Raw genomic sequence first — 18238 nt, 5'->3', positions numbered from 1 at the left:
CAAATCAGAACTTTTACTCCTTTCTATTAATATTTTAGCAGCCTTTTAAAAGTTAAACTAGTAGGAGAGTGTTCCACTCATGGTCTAGCTGGGTTGTAGTAACTCATGAGTTCTCTTTCTGTATCCACCATGTCATTGGTGCTTTCTGACATCTAACAGACAATTTACATTGAGTGAATTTGACCATGCATTCTGACCATGACACCCCCAAATCCTTGTCACAGACATTAATCCCCTGTGACACTCAGGAACTACAGGTCACTGTGTGTGAGTAGATTCTAGCACCAAAGGTTTACACACTTGAATTTTACCTTGGGTATAAGAAGTGGAAAGTAGGTGTTTTTCTTATGACTATCTGTGGAGCAGATGGTGGAACAAACACAGAGCAATTTATAGAGATTCACTAACTTGAGTAGTTTTTTTATGAAAATATATGTTTGCAAAACACCTGATTCTGGCACTGTGATAAAGCATGACAGGGGCTGTTTCAGGTCTTTGTGGAGACAGGAAAGCAGCTGCCATTATGCAGCAAAACAAAGAAGGGACTAGAGGCAGCTTTGTTTAAAGTGTGTGTAGTTCTGGGGCTGGGCTGTGTGGGTACCTGTGGAGCAAGGTGCTCAGTGAAGTGTAGACATCATTTGGGATTGAAGTCTGTGCTAATGGCCTTCAAGTACTTGTCTTGAGGACTCCTCTCTCTTTTAGGTTGGATTTATGCAACTCTAACACCAGTAGACTGCCTGGCCTTTGCAGGACATTTTCTACACAGTCTAAGTGTGGAAATGCAGATGAGGTAATCTGTCTTTAAAATCTAATGTTATGTAGAGCTCATTTTTTAATAAATCAGTAATATTGAATCACTGACAGTAATGCTGATGTAGCTCTTGGGCAGTTTTGGCTGGTGCACCCACCTTTGTCCCCTCTGACCGTGTTCCCTCATGCTGACTTAACCTGAGCTGTCCTTACACCTGTTGATAATGCACGGGAGGATGCCTGAGGTGCCTGGATTGATGTGGCCACATCCTGAAGGCAGAACGGTTACACACTGCCTGGAGTTTTACCCTGGCACCTGCCACTTGCTGCTGGATCAGCCCCCACCTGCTCAGCTGGGCTCTTTGCCTAGTGTAAGACAATGCAATGAGTTCTTTACTGATTCTGGGCAAATAATGCAATAAAACCATCATACATCTGTATCTCAGTATTTTACCAGTGCTGTCATGTTTTGCTTTTGGCCTGAGGCCAGCCTGCGTAGCAGCAGGACAAAGAAGGGACCCACTGCAAAGTGACCCTGGCACTTCTGTGGCACACTCGTGCTCTGCCATGCTGAGTTTCCTGTGGCTTTGTCTTGCAGGGCATATGAAGTAGAAAGGCGATTGAAAATTGTCAGTCTGACCCAGTTTCCCAACTTTGAAACGGCGTGTTGGTATATGGGGAAGCATCTACTAGAGAAATTCAAAGGTAAAACTGCCTTTCCTTGCTCGCCCTGATGGCTCAGCTTTGGGATCTGGGGACACTTACCCTGAATTTCAGCAGCCATAACTGACAGTAGCACAGGATGGGAAGGCTCAGCTGGATTTGGGACACAGTAAAGCACTGCTTATTACCATCAGGTTGTAGCAGGGATTCATTTTTGGGGTCAACTCTCAAAGAGTTAACTTCCAGCTTTCTGTAAACAACTGTAGCTGTAAGTGGTTGAATGACACTGGTTTTTTTTTCTGCTTAGGTTTGCATAAAGCTGGACAACAACCTCCTGCTCATCTCCTTCAGGGAGCAAAGATTCTCAATGGTGCTTTCAGGTCATGGACTAAAAAACAGGTAGGAGAGGCAGCCTGCATTAATATTATGTGTTTGTCAGTTGCTGGAGCAGAGAGGGAATTCTGGAACAAAGAATATCTCCATTGCAAAACATCCAATTCTAAGATGCCAAAGAGAAGGAATTGCGAGAACGGGGGGTGAACAAAGTGATGTTGCAGTTGTGAAAATGAAATAATATCTGAAAAAAGATGATTGACTTTGTTGGTTTCTCAGGACAACTTGTTACAATAACATCCAGAACAGGAAAAAAAACCCTTTTTTTCTTATTTGAATGTCTAATGCAGTCAAGATTGATTGAAATACATAGGAAAAAATGCAGACAAGTCCCTTCAAGAGGTTTTTTTTATTTTTGAAGAAAACATGCACAGAAACAGCAATTCGGCTTTGTTGTGTTTTAGGCTTTAGCAGAGCATGAAGATGAACTACCAGAAAACTTCAAACCAGCACAACTTATCAAGGACCTTGCCAAAGAAATAAGATTAAGTGAGGTTTGTGCTGTTTTTATAATATTTACTGTATGGGGAGTCCAGGCTATAAAATGCATGGAGGTATCACCCACTGAGTGTGGTACCAAATCCTGCTGGGTGGAGACGTGTGACAGCAAAAGGTGACCACAGCTGGCTCAGCTCCTTCAGGAAGACATTGTGCTGCATTCCACCCTGCTCCTAACCACATCCAGAGACCTCAAAACTGAAACCTATCATGTCCTTTGATCCTCTTTGATGTAGTATTTAAGTTTTCTGATTGTCAGAACAGCAAGTTAAGCAGAAAATAATTTCTTTTTAATTAGTCAGTGTTAATTTTAATTGGGCAGCTATTTTACTGCTAATTTTTCCTGGAGGCATGAAATGTGATTCTGCTATATTTATCACATTAGAATTAAATGGAAAGGGTTTTTGCTCAAGCTGATCAGTATTTTAAGCAGAAGGCTGTTCATTTTATCCATCCTGTGTGGACAGGCTGCATGATGGTACAACCCAGTGAGGGTTACATTCTGTACCAAGCCTCTGGAGTTACTGCTGGCCAGGCTTGAGGAATGTGGGGGTGGGAACTGGGGGTGGGAATTGATGAGCAGAGCGTTATTGTGGCCTTGATGGGATCTTCATTCCTTGGTCAGACTGACCTATGCTGCACATCCCCTCCACCACATCTTTGGGCATCTTTGGGGTTGTTTCCCCATCTAACGGAGGGAATATCAAAAGCAGGGCAGGTGTGTCTGAACACCTTGTGCTTTGTGCCAAACCACAGAATGCTTCAAAGGCCAGCAAAGCAGACACGAGTGCCAACCCCACATCTGAGGAGATCTGTCCTGTGGAGAGGGAGGAGGCTCCATCGCCCGTCCAAGTCACCCCTCTGCCCCCACCTCTAGAAAAGCTTCCTAAAAAAAAGACTTCCAAAACTGTGAAAACCCCCAAACAACTCAAGCCGTCCAAACCCCCGAAGACTCCCAAACCCTCCAAACCTCCCAAAACACCGAAAGTGAAGGGAGAAGGCAAAAAGAAAGGAAAGAAGGTGAAGGAGAGCCCACCACCAGCCATCCCCAACCTCGACCTGCTGGAGGCACACACGAAGGAGGCTCTGACCAAGATCGAGACGCCAAAGAAGGGGAAGGTGGGTCGTGTTTTAACCTCTCCCTCTTCTCACACCCTCAGAGAGATAAAATCCCTCTGTAAGTTTGATGCAAAAAGTAATATGTGCAGCACATTGTGAAAGCCTGGCTCTGCAGAAGCAAAGGAATGATTTGTAACTGCTGGCTCATTGCCCTTCTCTTATGCAGCTGGTGGGTTTGATTTGACTCTTTGCTGGTTATTCATTGATGTTGAGCCTCCTAGAAACCCACTGATATCAAAAGGTGTCAGTGATGAAAGAACTTGTTTCTAAAGTATCTAATTTGCTTGAAATGTTACTCTAGAATGAGTGACTGAAACAGAACAGTGGTTTTTTTCCACTTTTACCCATGTAGAAACTTGTCAAGTTTCTTTTTGACGTCCTTTAGTTCTGATGCCCTGTAATTCAGCATGAATTTTGCTACTGATTTCAGTGGGCCTCAGGATCCATCAAGGCACTGATAGAGGAATGGCTGTACGCTGTTTGTGAAGAAATATCCATAAACCTTTCCTAAAATGCTTCTGAAGTTCTAAGAGTTTGTGTGTAGTTTGTGAAACCTGTCATGGGGTGACAGACAGGGAGAGGAGAGTATTGGTGTATCAAGGAGAACTGCAGCTGCTGTTCTGCATGCTCTGAATGAGCAATATTTGATTGAACCTCAATCTGGGATTCAAAAAAAATAAATTAGAGTTTTCAAAAATATGTCATGTTATTTCCCAATTAAAGCCTGTGTTTCTGACATGCCAACACTCCATTCAGAGGACTTTTTCCTGACTTTTTTCCCAGGCTTCAAAGAACGTTTTAAGTGTTCCCAATAAGGAATCTGCGAGCAAGCAGAATGAGGTGGAGAAATTTGAAGTTCGAGAGCAAAGTAAAAGCAAAACAGAAGCCAAATGGAAATACAAGGTGATGTCTGCTGTTAAATTCTGCCACATGATGATAAGCCAAGGGTAGGGAATTGTTTGTGGCTCTGCCCAAGCGGAGAGAACAAGGCACCAATTTTCAGTTCCCAAAGAAAAGAAAATAAAGCAGGAAATAATCAATTAATCCCTGATAAAGGAAGAGGGGGTGGATGGATTCTTCAAAAGCATGTGCTTTTTCACTAGACACCAGTGAGATGGTTCAGTGTTGATCCCTTTTGTGATCCTTGCTCTGACACCGTCCTACTAGTTTAAGTCTGAAATCAATAACTAATGAGAAATCAACAACTAACTAATAGCTAATAATCAATAACTAATTTTAATGGCATAAAATTAGAGTTAATGAAATCTGAATTATGCCCTAGGGATTAAAAGCTTGCCCTTCTTCAGGGCTAATGCAGGGTGAGTGGAATTCACTCACAGAGTAGAACATTTTGTTTGCAGAGAAAATTTGAAAGGATTTTTAATAAGGGAAAATTTAACAGGCTTAGATTCTGAGGGTACTTGGGAAGCTGGAACATAAAGGACTTATTTAACTGATTTATTTATTTTGTTTTGGTCTTTTGCCTTTCAGAACAGTAAACCTGATTCACTTCTAAAAATGGAAGAGGAACACAAATCAGAAAAGACGCCTTTATCTGGAAATAAAGACAACAAATTCACATTCTCTTTCTCTAATAAGAAGTTGCTTGGGTAAGTAAAAATATATGACAACATACATCAACTAAAAAAGGAAATTGAAAGGTCATTATTTGTATTTTTTATACAAGATGATGAAAACCTGCGTTTCTGGTCAATGTAGAAAATACCCTAACATTAAAACTTCTAGTAGTGCTCTAGTCAGAGTCCTATTTTGAGATATAAATAGTAGGTTCAGAAATGTGTTTGTAAAATTATTCTAGTCACTTTGGCACCCCTGAAGGAATTCAGTTTGACTGAGATTTCTGCACAGAGATACTAATTGTCTGTCAAGTCGCAAGCTGTTTTCTACTCAGAGTGTTGTTACTGATTTGTAAATTTTTTTTTCAGTTCAAAGGGAGTCAAAACTCATCTGAATACCAGTGTGTTTGGGTCACTGCAGAATTTTAAAGAGGACAAAGCCAAACCTGTACGGGATGAATATGAATATGTGTCAGATGACGGTGAACTAAAAATTGATGAGTTTCCAATCAGAAGAAAGAAGAACAGTGCAAAAAGAGAACTGCCCTGTAAGGATATTTCCTGGCTTATCTTTATCTGCTCAACAAAGTCTTAGGTGGTGATTGTCCAAAACAATCAATATAATCTTTAAAATCTATGTGATTTAGAATAAAGAAAGCCATGTCCTACCTGTCAGTAAAATGTGAGTGGAATAGGAAGGCTGGCTTTTGAAGGGAAAAAAAAACATGACTTTTTGTTTCTTTTTATTTATTCAGTTTTATCAGATAAAAAGGAAGCCCTACATCACACTCCTGTTAAGAAGCCAAAGGTGGAGTCGGTACCATACAAGGTATGAGGTTATTGTACCTTCACAAGGAGACACTCCTAGACCATGAAGTTCTTTAAGGACCTTTCCAACCCAAACCATTCTGTGATTCTCTTCCTGTGATGTAGTAACTCACATATTTGTTTTGTGCCACTTGGCAGAGCCTCTCTGCCCATTATGAGCTGAGATCTAGAATATTCCTGACCCAGGTGAGCCCAGCCCAGCCCCTGCAGTGTCAGTGAACCTGGGTGGAGCTCACCTGCAGGATGGGACAGCCCAGGTGTGAGTGTGCCCTGCGTCTGAAGCTCAGTGCTGGAAATCAAATTACATTAAAATTAAATGTTTTGCCCAACTGTGGTTAATGCAAATTCATATTATAATACCAGAATAAGTCAGAAAAAGCAAAATAGTTTGTTAAGACAGAACCAAAGATGACCAGAGTGTTTGGCCTTCAGTACTAAGGAGTTCTTTTCACCCTGTTTTGTGTCTGGGACACTCAGGGGTACAGAAGTACAGACCTCTGTCTGAGTCAGTACCTGAGGTCTGGGGTGTCTCCCTGTGCAGGAGCCTGAGGAGGGAGTCCCTGGAGACAAGACTGGCACCCCAAGCAATAAGGGCTGGTGCTGTAGCAGCCTGAAAACAGGGCAGGAAGGGGGAAGAACTTGTTTTCTTAGGCACCTGACTACAGTGCCTAGAAATCTCAGCCCCAGAGAGAGGACCAGATGTAGGCAGCTCCCTTCCAGAATCTGACATGGCACTATTGTACATGTCTGTCCCATTCCTCTGCCTGATCCTCCCAGTCTTCTGCTGTGGGGATGGAAACACCACTGTTAAAGGGAATTGATCCCATGAACAGGATCAGATCTCAAAGCTTTGGACAGGAGAAGAAAAACTTACCATGCCTACAGGCTACAAGGAAATGGATTTTTACCATGTACTTGGTTTTGTGGTGTTTTTTGGTTGGTTTTTTTTTTGGGTTTTTGTTTGTTTGTTTGTTTGTTTGTTTGCTTGCTTGGGTTTTTTTTAAAGAAAGCAAATTCCAAAGGCTAATCCTGTGTCTTTGGAGGAGCAGCAGGCTGCGAAAATCACTGTGCTGTTCTTGGGGACCAGCTCAGTGAGTTTCCACCTTTTTTAGCTCTTTCCTTGTTTTTGCAGAGCGAGGACTCATCAGATGAAGATTTGCTTCACATTGACACAGAGGTAAAGCCAGGACGCAATTCCAAAGTAAAGAAAGAGAGTGGAAGTTCAGCAGGAATTCTTGATCTTTTGCAGGCAAGCAAGGAAGTTGGGGGTTTAGAGTATAACACCAACAGGTACGCACCAGGGGACGCTTTTCCCTCTTACCTGTGAACAAAATTGCCCTTTTGTGGTTGTGTGTGAATGAGAAGGAATTTTTCAGCTTGGTAACTACTTTTTCTCCAGTAAGCAAAATTTTCCTTTATCCTGTGATCTGGAGGGAGAGGGAGGAAAGATTTTGCTAGTATAATTTGAATAAATAGAGGACTTCACATCTGTAGATGCTGAAGATCAGTTTTAGCAATAATGCTGTAACAGATGAATAACTCAAAAGGAGAGAGTTCAGTGACTGCAGCTTGAGGGTGGGAATGAAGGTTTTTAATGTAGTGATATTGTAATAAAGTTATCTAAATGGCCAGCATTTCTCCCATAAGGAACTCTAAGGTACTACAAATACCAGGTGCTTGAAAGAAGGATATAGGAAACTGTCTGCTCTCCCCGGCCCCACCCTCACCTCCCTCCTCTCCCTCACCTCCCTCCCTCCCCCCCCCCCCCCCCCCCCCCCCCTCCCTCCTTCCCATCTGTGGTTATCATTCTTCTTCCCACCATAAAATAAGGCTTGGGGGAAAAAAGCACACTCTTTCATGGGCACTTCTGTACCTGAAAGGGAAATGTCTGCCTGGGCTTAGTGGTGTCTTATGTGGAACGTGGAAACTGACACTGGATGTTTTGGGCTGTGGCCAGTAAGGTACAGCACCAGCTCCTTCAGTGATCCAAACAGTGAGTGGTGGAAGGAAATAATCACATTAATACTTGTCTGCTTGACCATCCCTGTGAATTCCTTTTCCATTCTGCATTATGGTCCATAATGGGATGAGTGTTTATGTTGATTTTGCAGTTACATTTTGGCAGGTGATTAGATACATCAAAAGTAGTTAGGTGTGTCTGACACTGTAATAAAGTTGCTGGGTTAATAAAACTCCCATGCTGGAAGTTTGGTATAAAAAAAGAAAAATTATCAACTATTATAAGAACGTAAAGAAATCCTCCTTGGCCCTGTGTACACTGCTGGCCATTCTGTGGTTAACACTGCTCACTGCATGCTTTGAAATGGTCCTTGACAATTGTCTGCCTTGCTCGGGGTGTGTTTTACTGTCTGCAAGGGGTTAAACCAAAATAGAGGTTAAACTCAGGCCTTTCCCCCCCTCAGCCTGGGCGCTGTACCCAGGGTGTTTGAAGGCTCTGTGGTTTCTGAAATCAAAGTCCCACCCCAGACTCGGCTGAGTTACTGCTCTGTGTGGGGTGGTTTAGTGGGAATGTGTCATATCAATGCTGGCTCTGGGATAAACACTGGGTTTTGGCAGTGTGTGCTGCATCTTAATTGGAAAAAGCCCCTGGTAAATGTAATTACTGTGTTTCATATCATAATTACACTTGGCTTTTCAAAGGGCCATAACGTGGTCTTTTTGAAAATAAATCAGAAGAAACATGATATGCAAACACACTGTGTCACAGCATGAAGCCAGTGCGGTCATGTCTGACTCTCAGGAACAATTCCCACCTTTCTCTCCTTGCAGGGCAGATGAGGGGTAGGGAACGTGTGCATTTATAGATCTGTATGTGTGTATTGTGGATGCTGTGGAGCAGCCCTATGTCACTGTGGGATCTCCTCCCACACAAGCAGTCAGTGCCTGCATCCCTGCCAGACTAGTGCTGGATTCCCAGTCACTGGGAAGCAGGTCAGGGCTTTTTGTGATAGTGGCCTTACCTGAACCATGGCAAGCCTTATTCTGTAAAACACTGAGCTGTCACTAGCAGCTGGCCACCCCAGAGACCCTGATGGCATTACCTAGAGCGCTCTAGAGAGCTGCAGCTCAACTATGTGTATCAGCAAGACAGAGAGAGGGAAGGACAGAGATCCTGCAGAAAGGCTGCTGTGAGTGTGGGAGCAGGCTGAAAGAACTGAAATGGAATATGCAAAAAGCTTGGAGGGCTGGTCATCACCTGATCTGGAAAGGAGCAAAATTACTTGTGGCCAGGTCTGACTCAAAAATGGAAGAAAACACTGGGTTTTGTACTTGAAATTGTTGGAGTTCTTTAGTTTTATACAACTGTGAGTTCTCCAGAGCAACCACTCAATCAGTAAGTGAAATATAAGTAAGTAAGTAAGTGAAATCAATATTTCGCTCTGCTGAATTATTACAAATTCAGTTTCTAATATGAGGATATAGGTAGGAAACTCAGTAATTCCTGATGGAAGGAAGGAGATGATCTGCCTAGAGAGGGTGAGAGAGATGGCAGTGGTAGAGTTGGTGGTGAAGAGCAAGGCACTGGCTCCCTACACAATATCCTGCACAATGGAGGGTGCTGGGATCATTCCTGTGCCTGCTCACTGAGGAGATAAAACCTGAGTCCATCAGTGCTTGTTCCTGTCCCCAGCACAGCTGTTTGCCTGCTCCACTGGCCCTGGGACATGCCAGGAACAGAATGGCAAACCTGGGTACCACAGTCCCCCTGAGCCTCCTTTTCTCAGACTGAGCCCCTTTCCCATCTCCCTCAGCCACTCCTGGTGCTCCAGCCCTTCTCCAAGTCTGCTCCCTTCTCTGGACATGCCCCAGCCCCTCAATGTCCTTCTTGTCATGAGGAGCCCAAAACTGACCCCAGGATTCCAGGTCAGGCTGCAGCAGTGCCAGCACAGGGGACGGGCACTGCCCTGGGCCTGCTGCCACACCAGGGCTGCCACAAGCAAGGTGAAGGCACAAACCACTGTGTCTGTTAGAGTGTCCTCCTCTCTGTGCACCCACAACAGCAGCTATCAGCCTGAGGACAGGACAACAAGGCTGCTGGGCTGGAGGCAGGTCTGAGCTATCCCCCAGTGACACCTCCAGTGTGTCTGGAGATGGCTGTGGGGATAGAGCAGGGGCAGAAGCACTTTGGTCGCTTTGTTCCTGCTCCAATATTCTTTGAAAATGTTTTTCTAAGCCATAATTGTAACTCACTGATAATTTACTTTCGTAAATGTGTTTTTTTAAAAATCATTGCTGAAGCTATAGAAAGGGGATATGGCTCTTCCAGAGCTTCAAAATTGCTTCCTGAGTCTTCTTGAATTTTTTTTTGGATTAGAAAGCTGAGATACTCCTGATGGAAGCACACCAGGCACATGCCCTAATGAGAAACACTCTGCCCCATGTGCAACTCTGAGACATTTCCCCCTCTTCAGGTTGGTGTTTGAGTCTCAGAACCACTGGTTTTGATCATATCCCACCATTTATTTGTTGAAGTTTGTGTTGCTTAAGGCAGTTCCTCTCTGATTTGCTCATTTAGTGGTCAGTATTTGATGGTCTGTTTGCAGTGTTTTGAGAGTCCAGTGTTTGGAAAAACAGTTCAGGGGAAAAGGCTGGAAGAAAATATGATAATTCCTTGTAGATGATGCAAAATATTTCTTTGCTGGGGAGAAGGCAGAGGAGAAGGCATGATATTGGAGGGATTTAAATGGCTCTTTCCTAAATAAGTTTTTTGATGTTCTTCTGTTTGTTGAGTTCTGAATTAGTCTTAACTCATTTTCAGGATTATGACTAAATGCCATTAGTGACCAGAAACTTCCTTTATGGTCTTGTACATTACTCTATTCAGAGCCCAGATTAAGCTCAAGTAGGAGAAAGTGACATGGTGCTGTTAATTTTCTTGTATGTATGTGGCTTCTATTGCACAACAAAGGTATAACAAGTATAACAAATATTATTGCCAGAACAAGGTTTATTTTGCATTTCACTACTTGCCCAAACTTCAAATTTCTGGAAATACTGGATGATGTGTTCTGCCAGTCTCAGAATGAATTTCCAGCAGCTCCTGGAGTGGTGACAGCCCATGATGGGAACTGGGACCAAAAACTTCCAGGCAGTTTTAAGCAGAGCCCCGCAAGACATCCCCCACCAGTGCTGATGCATAAGCTCTCCTTTTACAGGAGCTGATAGTGTAGATTATAAATAATACTATTAAAATATGATGATGAGGAGGAGGATGACTTGGTAGTAGAGAAAAATAACATTATGATAGATAGATAGATAGATAGATAGATAGATAGATAGATAGATAGATATTTAAAGATGATGATGATGAGAAGGAGGAGGAGGATGATGATGATGATGACAGTATGGTATAGAGACATTGCTCTGTCAGGGATTCTGCTGTGGGCTTTGGGAAGTTTCCTGAGCTGTGCCCAGAGTGCTGACAGCCCCAGGGATCTGCTCACACCTCCCTAGCTCCTGGGCCGTCACCCCCACATCTGAGGTGCTCTTTGTGGTATTCCTGTCCCATAAAATTTTCCACTGGCCCTGTTGGTATGTGCAGCTACTCTGAGGAATCGGGGGTCTCTCCTAGCACAACTGCCTGGCAGGAGCGAGCTGCCTGTGAGGGGTTGGTGTTTCTGGAATCACTAAGTACTCTGGCATCTCTCCCTGTGCCCCACAGCCAGCCACCTGCCTCCCCCAGCACGCAGGAAGCCATCCAGGGCATGCTCTCCATGGCAAACCTCCAGGCCTCAGAGTCCTGCCTGCAGACGTCATGGGGCACCAATCAGGCGAAGAACAACTCCTTCTCCACACAAAACTTGAAGAAAACTGGTGGTGGTGGCAACAAAACCGCTGGGAAACGGCTGCTGAAGAAAAGCACAAAGAACAGCATCGACATCGAGGATTACGATGAGGACCAGGACCACTTGGATGCCTGTTTTAAGGACTCAGATTATGGTGAGTAGGAGGGAAGCAGATTATGGTGAGTAGGAGGGAAGCATGCCTGGGGCTGCATGGACACGTGTGTGCCTGTTGGTGACTGTCCCTTTGCTTGTGGGTGCTTCTGCCCGCTCTGCCACTCTGGGATCGGCTAGGCGTGCGCAGGAGCAGTGCATGAACAGGGACCTGCACACCAAAGGGAGCAAAGACGTGGGACAGCAGACTGGCTGCAGAGCCCAGGGTCACACAGCCATCCAGGCAGGCTGGATTTGAGGCCAAAACCAGAAGTTTTGTGGCACAAAACTTCTTTTTTGAGAAGAAAAAACTGTTTTTTGAGAGAAACTCTCAAGAAACATGGAGAGCCCCCAAAACTGCAGCAGTCAACCCAGAAATGGGGGACTGTCCCAGAAATGTGGGTCAGGTACTGCTGCTTGTGACATAAATGTCCTTGTCTGCACAGTAGCAATTAAACCTCCAGCTGAGAGGAGTGAGAAGTCGAACTTGTACATGGAAAAAGGATCTAATGCTGTTTTGAGTTTTGGCAGAGAAGGCAAGCATCTGCAACAGAAATACACACAAAGACAGTTTACAGCAGTTACATCAGTTCTGCCATAATTATCATAGAATCAGAGAGTGGTTTAGCTTGGAAGGGACCTTCAAGGGCCATCTAGTTCCATCGTCTGCCATGGGCAGGGACACTTTTCACTAGATCAAGTTGCTCCAAGCTCTGTCCAGCCTGGCCTTGGACACTTGCAGAGATGGAGCAGCCACAGCTTTACTGGGCAGCCAAGTTGGACTTGATGATTCTTGTGGCTCCCTTGCAGCTCAGGATATTCTGTGATTAAAGAGGAATACAGAGAACCAGTCACAGTTTAATGACAGCAGCTCTCAATAGTAATGTGTGGATGAGAGCAGAGGAAAGTGCCCTGAGTGTCACAGCTGTGACAGAAGTGCTCAATGGCACTTCTGGGGATCATCCAGCTGTGATGTCTGTGGTCACTGCAACTGGACAGAGCAAGGGTCCTCTGTGCAGAGCTGTTTCCTAAACTGAAACTCTTGCTTTTGTTTCCTACTGTAGTTTACCCTTCTCTCGAATCAGATGAAGATAATCCAGTATTCAAGTCCCGATCAAAGAAAAGGAAAAGTTCAGATGATGCCCCTTACAGTCCGACGGGTAAGTCAATGTGGTCTGTGCTGCCCAGACTCAGGCTAAGTCATGCAAATCTCTAAATTTTTCAAGGAGTGTGGAAACTGTAACACACAATTAGTGATTTCTTTATCACATTAAGGATTAACCCTTTCCAGGGCAGTGGGAGGTGATCCAGGCACTGGAATTCCTCCCAAGCAATTTTAGCCTTCCTCCTGCAATCAGCTGGCACGAGAAAGTAATTCCTTGGTTGGTTTATTTTTCCTCACAGTCTTAGTAATAGATCATTTGATTGCCACCTTAGCAGTGGTGTAACAGTGAATCAAGCTCTGGACAGCTGAGTTGCTGTTGATTTCAGGTGTTGACTGTGGGAATAGTGAGAGAGAGCAGGAATAGTCTCCTTCAGGTTCAGCCAAAGCTCATGATCTGGAAGGGTTTGGTCTGCCCTGGGTTTGTTGGAGCTCACCAGGGGTAGTGACAGGCAAGAGGGCCCCTAGACCCCTTTGACCCCTGTAGCCCATGAGCAGGGCACCTTCTGTGTGTGCTGTGTGTGACAAGCAGCCCATGCATGGCCTCATCAGCTTGTGGCCCTGCATGTCCTCCCCCGGCTGCAGGTGAGCATTATCACTTTGGCAATAACACTCATAATCCAGGATGTGGGCACAAACCTGCATGGCTTTGGCTTCAGGTGGCTGTGGAGCTGCTCAGCTGTATGATATCTCTATCAGCAGCTTCTGCCCATGCCACTGTGCCCAGAGGCTGCTGGCTCTTGTGCCTTCACTTGTACCTGGGAAAGGGAAGGGCAGAGGCTGTCTCCATCTCTCCTTGCTGAGCAGGGCAGAGCGTGCTGCACTGTGGTGGCTGTGCTGCTCCCACAGGCACATTCCTGCCCCTCACCTACCTCTGCTCTCCTTGCAGCACGAGTTGGCCCCTCGGTGCCCCGGCAGGACAGACCGGTGCGAGAAGGCACGAGAGTCGCCTCCATCGAAACTGGACTCGCCGCCGCTGCTGCCAAGCTGTCACAGCAGGTGAGAGGCTGCCGGGAGAGTAGGAGCTGTCAGGAAAGGAGAGCCCTGTCCCCAGCAGCAGAGCTGTGCCCAAGCCTAGTGCTGTGCCAGCTCTGCATAGTGTTTGGTCCTGCCAGTGACACGAGGCTCTGCAGTCTCAGGGAAATAAATGGGATCTAAGCCCAGTGATGTCACAACACACCTGAACATGTCAGGTAGCAAGGGACAGAGAAGAGCACAGGGAAGGATGAGGGGGTGAGAATGGCTACTGGGGTAGAACAGGAGAAGGCTGCCTTGAAGGAGTGTATTTGATGTGTACTTGAGAACCTGACTGGTGTGATTGCCTGTCCGTGCAGATTGGCTGCTGGGAAGTGTCAGGGTTTGCTTCCAAAGGATTGGTGAACTGTGAGCAAAGAGTCAGTTTGGGAAAGGAACTGGGGCAGTTTGGATGTTTGGTAAGTGGTCTCTGAAGGGGTCAGAGAAGCCCCATAAAGGTGACATGGTGAGATGCTAAGGTGACAAGGTCTGCTGGAGTGAGGTTGGTGAGGTACCTCAGCAAGCTGGTGGAGACGCAGGTTGTGGTGGCCTTGGGCTTCTGCAATGTGGACTATTGAGTAGAAGAGCTTTAAGGATGGTGGCAAAGTTTCAAGAAGAAGGAACTGAAAATAGACAAGGGACACAGGACAGTAGGAGACCTCTGCCATCCCAGTGTGCATGTCCAGGTGCAGTTACAGGTCAGGAGATGATGTATGTGTCCTAGCAGGAAGCAGAGGCTGAATCAGTGGGATGTTTAATATCCTTCATGCTGTTGTGCAAGGGTGTGAAGATCCCTGAAGATAGGAGGTGCCAGGTTTTGTGGAAGATGGAAAGATTTGCCATGCTGACCACGCTGCTGTGCCAGGGCGGTGTCGGTGCGGCCCTGGCCGGCTCCCGCTCGCCGCAGTGGTAAGGAACGAGGAGGCCCCGCACAGAGCGAGGATGTAGAGGCACGAGAGGCAAACGTGTGTGTGCAGCTGTGAGCCAGACATGTTGGAACAGCCCCCGAGCGCTTGTCCATGGCCAACTCCTGGCATGTCGTTGTATCAGGACCCTAAGCAACGCCGCTGGCCCTTGCCCTGGCTAAAGGTCTTCTGGGGATTAATCTGAGCTTCATCTTTGTCATTTTAAAGGAGGAACAAAAAGGCAAGAAGAAAAAAAATACCAAAAAGAAGCTGTCAGCCCCCAACGCAAGCAAAGCGGGTCAGGAAGGCAGCTCCCCCAAGCCGAAGCTGGAGTCACAGGCCAGCAGCCTCACAGATCACGAGTACACCGCAGGGGCCAGCACCTTTGGGGTCACCCAGCCTAACAGGGGATCGCAGCCGATGGCACCCGGTGTTTTCCTCACACAGAGGAGACCCTCATCATCCTCGCAGAACAATGCCTCCGCCAAAGGTACCAGGAAACGCCTGGGTTGTGGTGCAGGAGTGGGGAAGGGTGAAGGGCCGTGGAATCCGAGCCTTCCGCAGGGCCTCCACTGCAGTGTGTGGTGTGGGCATGCACAGGTGCAGGTGTGTGGATGCAAGTCAGATCTGGTCAGGGATAGGGCCTGTGGCCTTGACTGTCCTGGCACTGCGGGGCCAAGTCGGTGTTTCTCTGCTGGACTGTTGGTTGCAGGGTGTGAGGTATCCCTGGCAGGAGCACTGCCCAACCCAACCCCAGCTCAGGAGGAGCACCTGCAGGGTCACATCCCAGACAGCCTGGCTGGTGGAGCCTTGGCCAGGGGAGGATGCATCCATGAAGGCTGTTCTGCCCAGGGCTGGGGCAGGCACTGTGGTGTTGGTGGTGGCTGTATACCAGCTCTGTGCTGACTGTAGCTGAGGGCAGTCCTCCCAGGACATGTAGAGCAGGGCACACTGCAGATCTCTCTCTGGAGGGTTGCCGCAAGGGAGCAAAGGAATATCAAACCTTGGAAATAACACAACTACAACTAAAGGCAGGAGAGAGGAAGAGGTTGCTCGCTGTCTGTCATAGGGAAAGTGTGAGAAAGCTGAGGCTGTCCCAGAGTCTGGGCTGGGACCTCCTGCTCTCCACTTGAACTTGGCTCAGGAAGTGTAACACTGAGGCAGGTGTGTGAGACAGGCACTGCATTAGCATGAAAATTGTGTGTGATCCCACTGGGAAAGACACCAGTGACAAGTGAGGCAATGTGGCAGATGTTTCCTGAATTCCATGTATTTGAGTGGAGCAGATTAGAGGTAGTGCACAGTACCCTGGCAGCTTGGATGGCTGTAGGGCAGGATGTGTGTAGCCTATGGTAGGGGCTGGGGTCCTGCCAGGAGCTGGTGGTACCTGTGGCTCTCTGCAGATCTGGAGTAGAAAAAATATATTTGCCTGGAATTGTGCTTTTGTGGTGAAATGGTGGGAAACAGGTCCAAGGCAGAGAGGTGCCCAGGAGCTAGGAGTTGCGAAAAGCTGTAGGGCATGTGTCTGTGTCTGTGTGTCTCTGTGTGTGTGCGGCCTCTCCCTGAGGAGCAGAATGGCACTGGTGAGGCTGGGTTTGACTGTCACCCTGTGGGCAAACAGGTGACCGTGAGCAGTGAGCCAGGGCAGGTGAGGGCACAGGGCAGCAGGGTTGGCACTGCGGGGACAGAAGGGTGCCTGGTAGAGCTGCGGGGTCAGGAGGGTGCCCAGGAGAGTTGTGGGGGCAGGAGGGTGCCCAGCAGAGCTGTGCCTCCCTGGAGCAGGTGTGAATGTGTCCATGGGGGTGGGTGTACACTGTGCCCCAGCTCAGCAGGGCTGGCTCTCCAGAGGCAGTTCTCCCAGCCAAGCCCTGTCCTCTGGCAAGCAGCCCCATTCCTGAGGGGTGCTGGTGGGTGTCCTTGAAGGTTCTGGGCAGGGCTGGCGGCAGGGCCGTGGAGGCAGGAGGCAGCTGGAGGGTCTGTGCCTGTGGGGTGGTGTGGGGTGGGCATGGGTCCTCACCCCACCCTTGCTGTCCTTCCAGGGAAGCGTACAAAGAAGGGGATGGCCACGGCCAAGCAGCGGCTCGGCAAGATCCTGAAGATCCACCGGAACGGGAAGCTACTGCTCTAGTGGCCCCAGGGACACTGCCACCAGTTCTGGGCCACCACTACAATAATCCCTTTAACTTTCAGCGGTTGGACTGTACAGAATCCTGCTATAAATATTTTTTAATATAGACGTCCTTTCTCAGAGTGCTGAGAGCAACTAGCCGCAAAAAGTTAATACTAATCTTGGCCACGGAGGAGCGCGCCGGGCCCCTCACTCTGGCACCGGCCCTGGCCTTGGGCCCCTCGTCCCGCCTGGCGAGTGGGCAGGGCGGGTGGCCGCAGCTGCTGTGGCAGCAGTGCCAGGAGCAGGAAGGGCCACAAGGCCACGTGGTGGGAGGGGACTGCAGGACTCGAGGCGTCGGGCAAGGAGGTGGCGGGCGCATTTCTCAGGCACCGCTGCCGCTCCACGCCGCCGCATGCCAGGCCCCTTTTCCTAGAATGTAGCTTGTACATAGCTTTTGGAATAACCACCGCCGGGTTTTTATACGGGGAGGGTCTCTCCGGGCGCTGCCCGCCGGTACCAGCTCTTTGCGTAACTTCTTGTACAAGGAGGGAGACAGTTATTTTACTAGCACCTTGTGGAGTGTTTCCGTGTTTTGTGACGATGTAATTTATTAATGTTTGTAGCTTTTTATATTTGTACATTTCTTATGGGCTTTGTTTATATACACACATTACTGGGGCGCGGCGCCTGTGGGGAACCAGAGCCACCTGCCGCCATGTGCCAGGGCCACCAGGGCCATCACCGGGGCCACCACCAGGGCCAACAGGGCCGCGCCGGCCCAGGCGTTGCGCTGGCTTTTTTTATTATGATTATGATTATGATTATGATTATGATTATGATTATTAGTATTATTATTTTTTCGCAACATGTACATTTCTAACAAAGTTTATCGTGGCTATCTATGACGGTGTTTTATTTACTGATTCATATCAAATGCTCTTGTATCGACTTCACAAAATCTTAAGTAAACCTAGAGCAAAGTTTAAAAAAAGATGAAAAAAAAAAGGAAAAAAAAAAGAAAGCAAAGTAAAACTATTTCAGGTTTTGTACACAATTGCCTGGGCCTGGCCTTTTTGTGGGGTTGGTGAACGAGGGGTGGGGAGGCAGCCAGGGCTCCCTGAGGGTAGGTGAAAGAGCCAGCAAGGACTCACAGCTGGCACAGACAGGGGATGGCTCTGCTGCCACTGCCCCATCTGTCACCCACCCCCTTACACACCTCTGCTTGCTACAGCACCACAAGAAGCCCATGTCGATTGGGCATG

General features: G+C 47.2%; 1 protein-coding gene across 2 annotated transcripts in view; it reads left to right on the top strand.

The window, feature by feature from the left end:
* Positions 1 to 18030, top strand: part of PHF2 (PHD finger protein 2) — a 54122-nt gene extending 36092 nt beyond the window's left edge. The window contains exons 8-22 of one of the 2 annotated variants that reach the window (XM_053989509.1): positions 703 to 790; positions 1349 to 1455; positions 1721 to 1812; positions 2211 to 2300; positions 3061 to 3423; positions 4207 to 4326; positions 4915 to 5033; positions 5370 to 5548; positions 5756 to 5829; positions 6961 to 7118; positions 11512 to 11789; positions 12850 to 12945; positions 13837 to 13946; positions 15095 to 15356; positions 16906 to 18030. In XM_053989509.1, coding sequence (XP_053845484.1) covers positions 703 to 790; positions 1349 to 1455; positions 1721 to 1812; positions 2211 to 2300; positions 3061 to 3423; positions 4207 to 4326; positions 4915 to 5033; positions 5370 to 5548; positions 5756 to 5829; positions 6961 to 7118; positions 11512 to 11789; positions 12850 to 12945; positions 13837 to 13946; positions 15095 to 15356; positions 16906 to 16994 — 2225 coding nt within the window. In that variant the 3' untranslated portion in view covers positions 16995 to 18030. The remainder of the gene's footprint in view (positions 1 to 702; positions 791 to 1348; positions 1456 to 1720; positions 1813 to 2210; positions 2301 to 3060; positions 3424 to 4206; positions 4327 to 4914; positions 5034 to 5369; positions 5549 to 5755; positions 5830 to 6960; positions 7119 to 11511; positions 11790 to 12849; positions 12946 to 13836; positions 13947 to 15094; positions 15357 to 16905) is intronic. The other variant, XM_053989510.1, reaches the window with a different exon arrangement.
* Positions 18031 to 18238: the final 208 nt, after the last annotated feature.

The sequence above is a fragment of the Vidua macroura genome, chromosome 13 (assembly GCF_024509145.1).
Source record: "Vidua macroura isolate BioBank_ID:100142 chromosome 13, ASM2450914v1, whole genome shotgun sequence".
NCBI classification, from domain to species: Eukaryota; Metazoa; Chordata; class Aves; order Passeriformes; family Viduidae; genus Vidua; species Vidua macroura.
The sequence above is the reverse complement of the archived record's forward strand: the minus strand, read 5'-3'. Positions and strand labels throughout refer to the sequence as shown.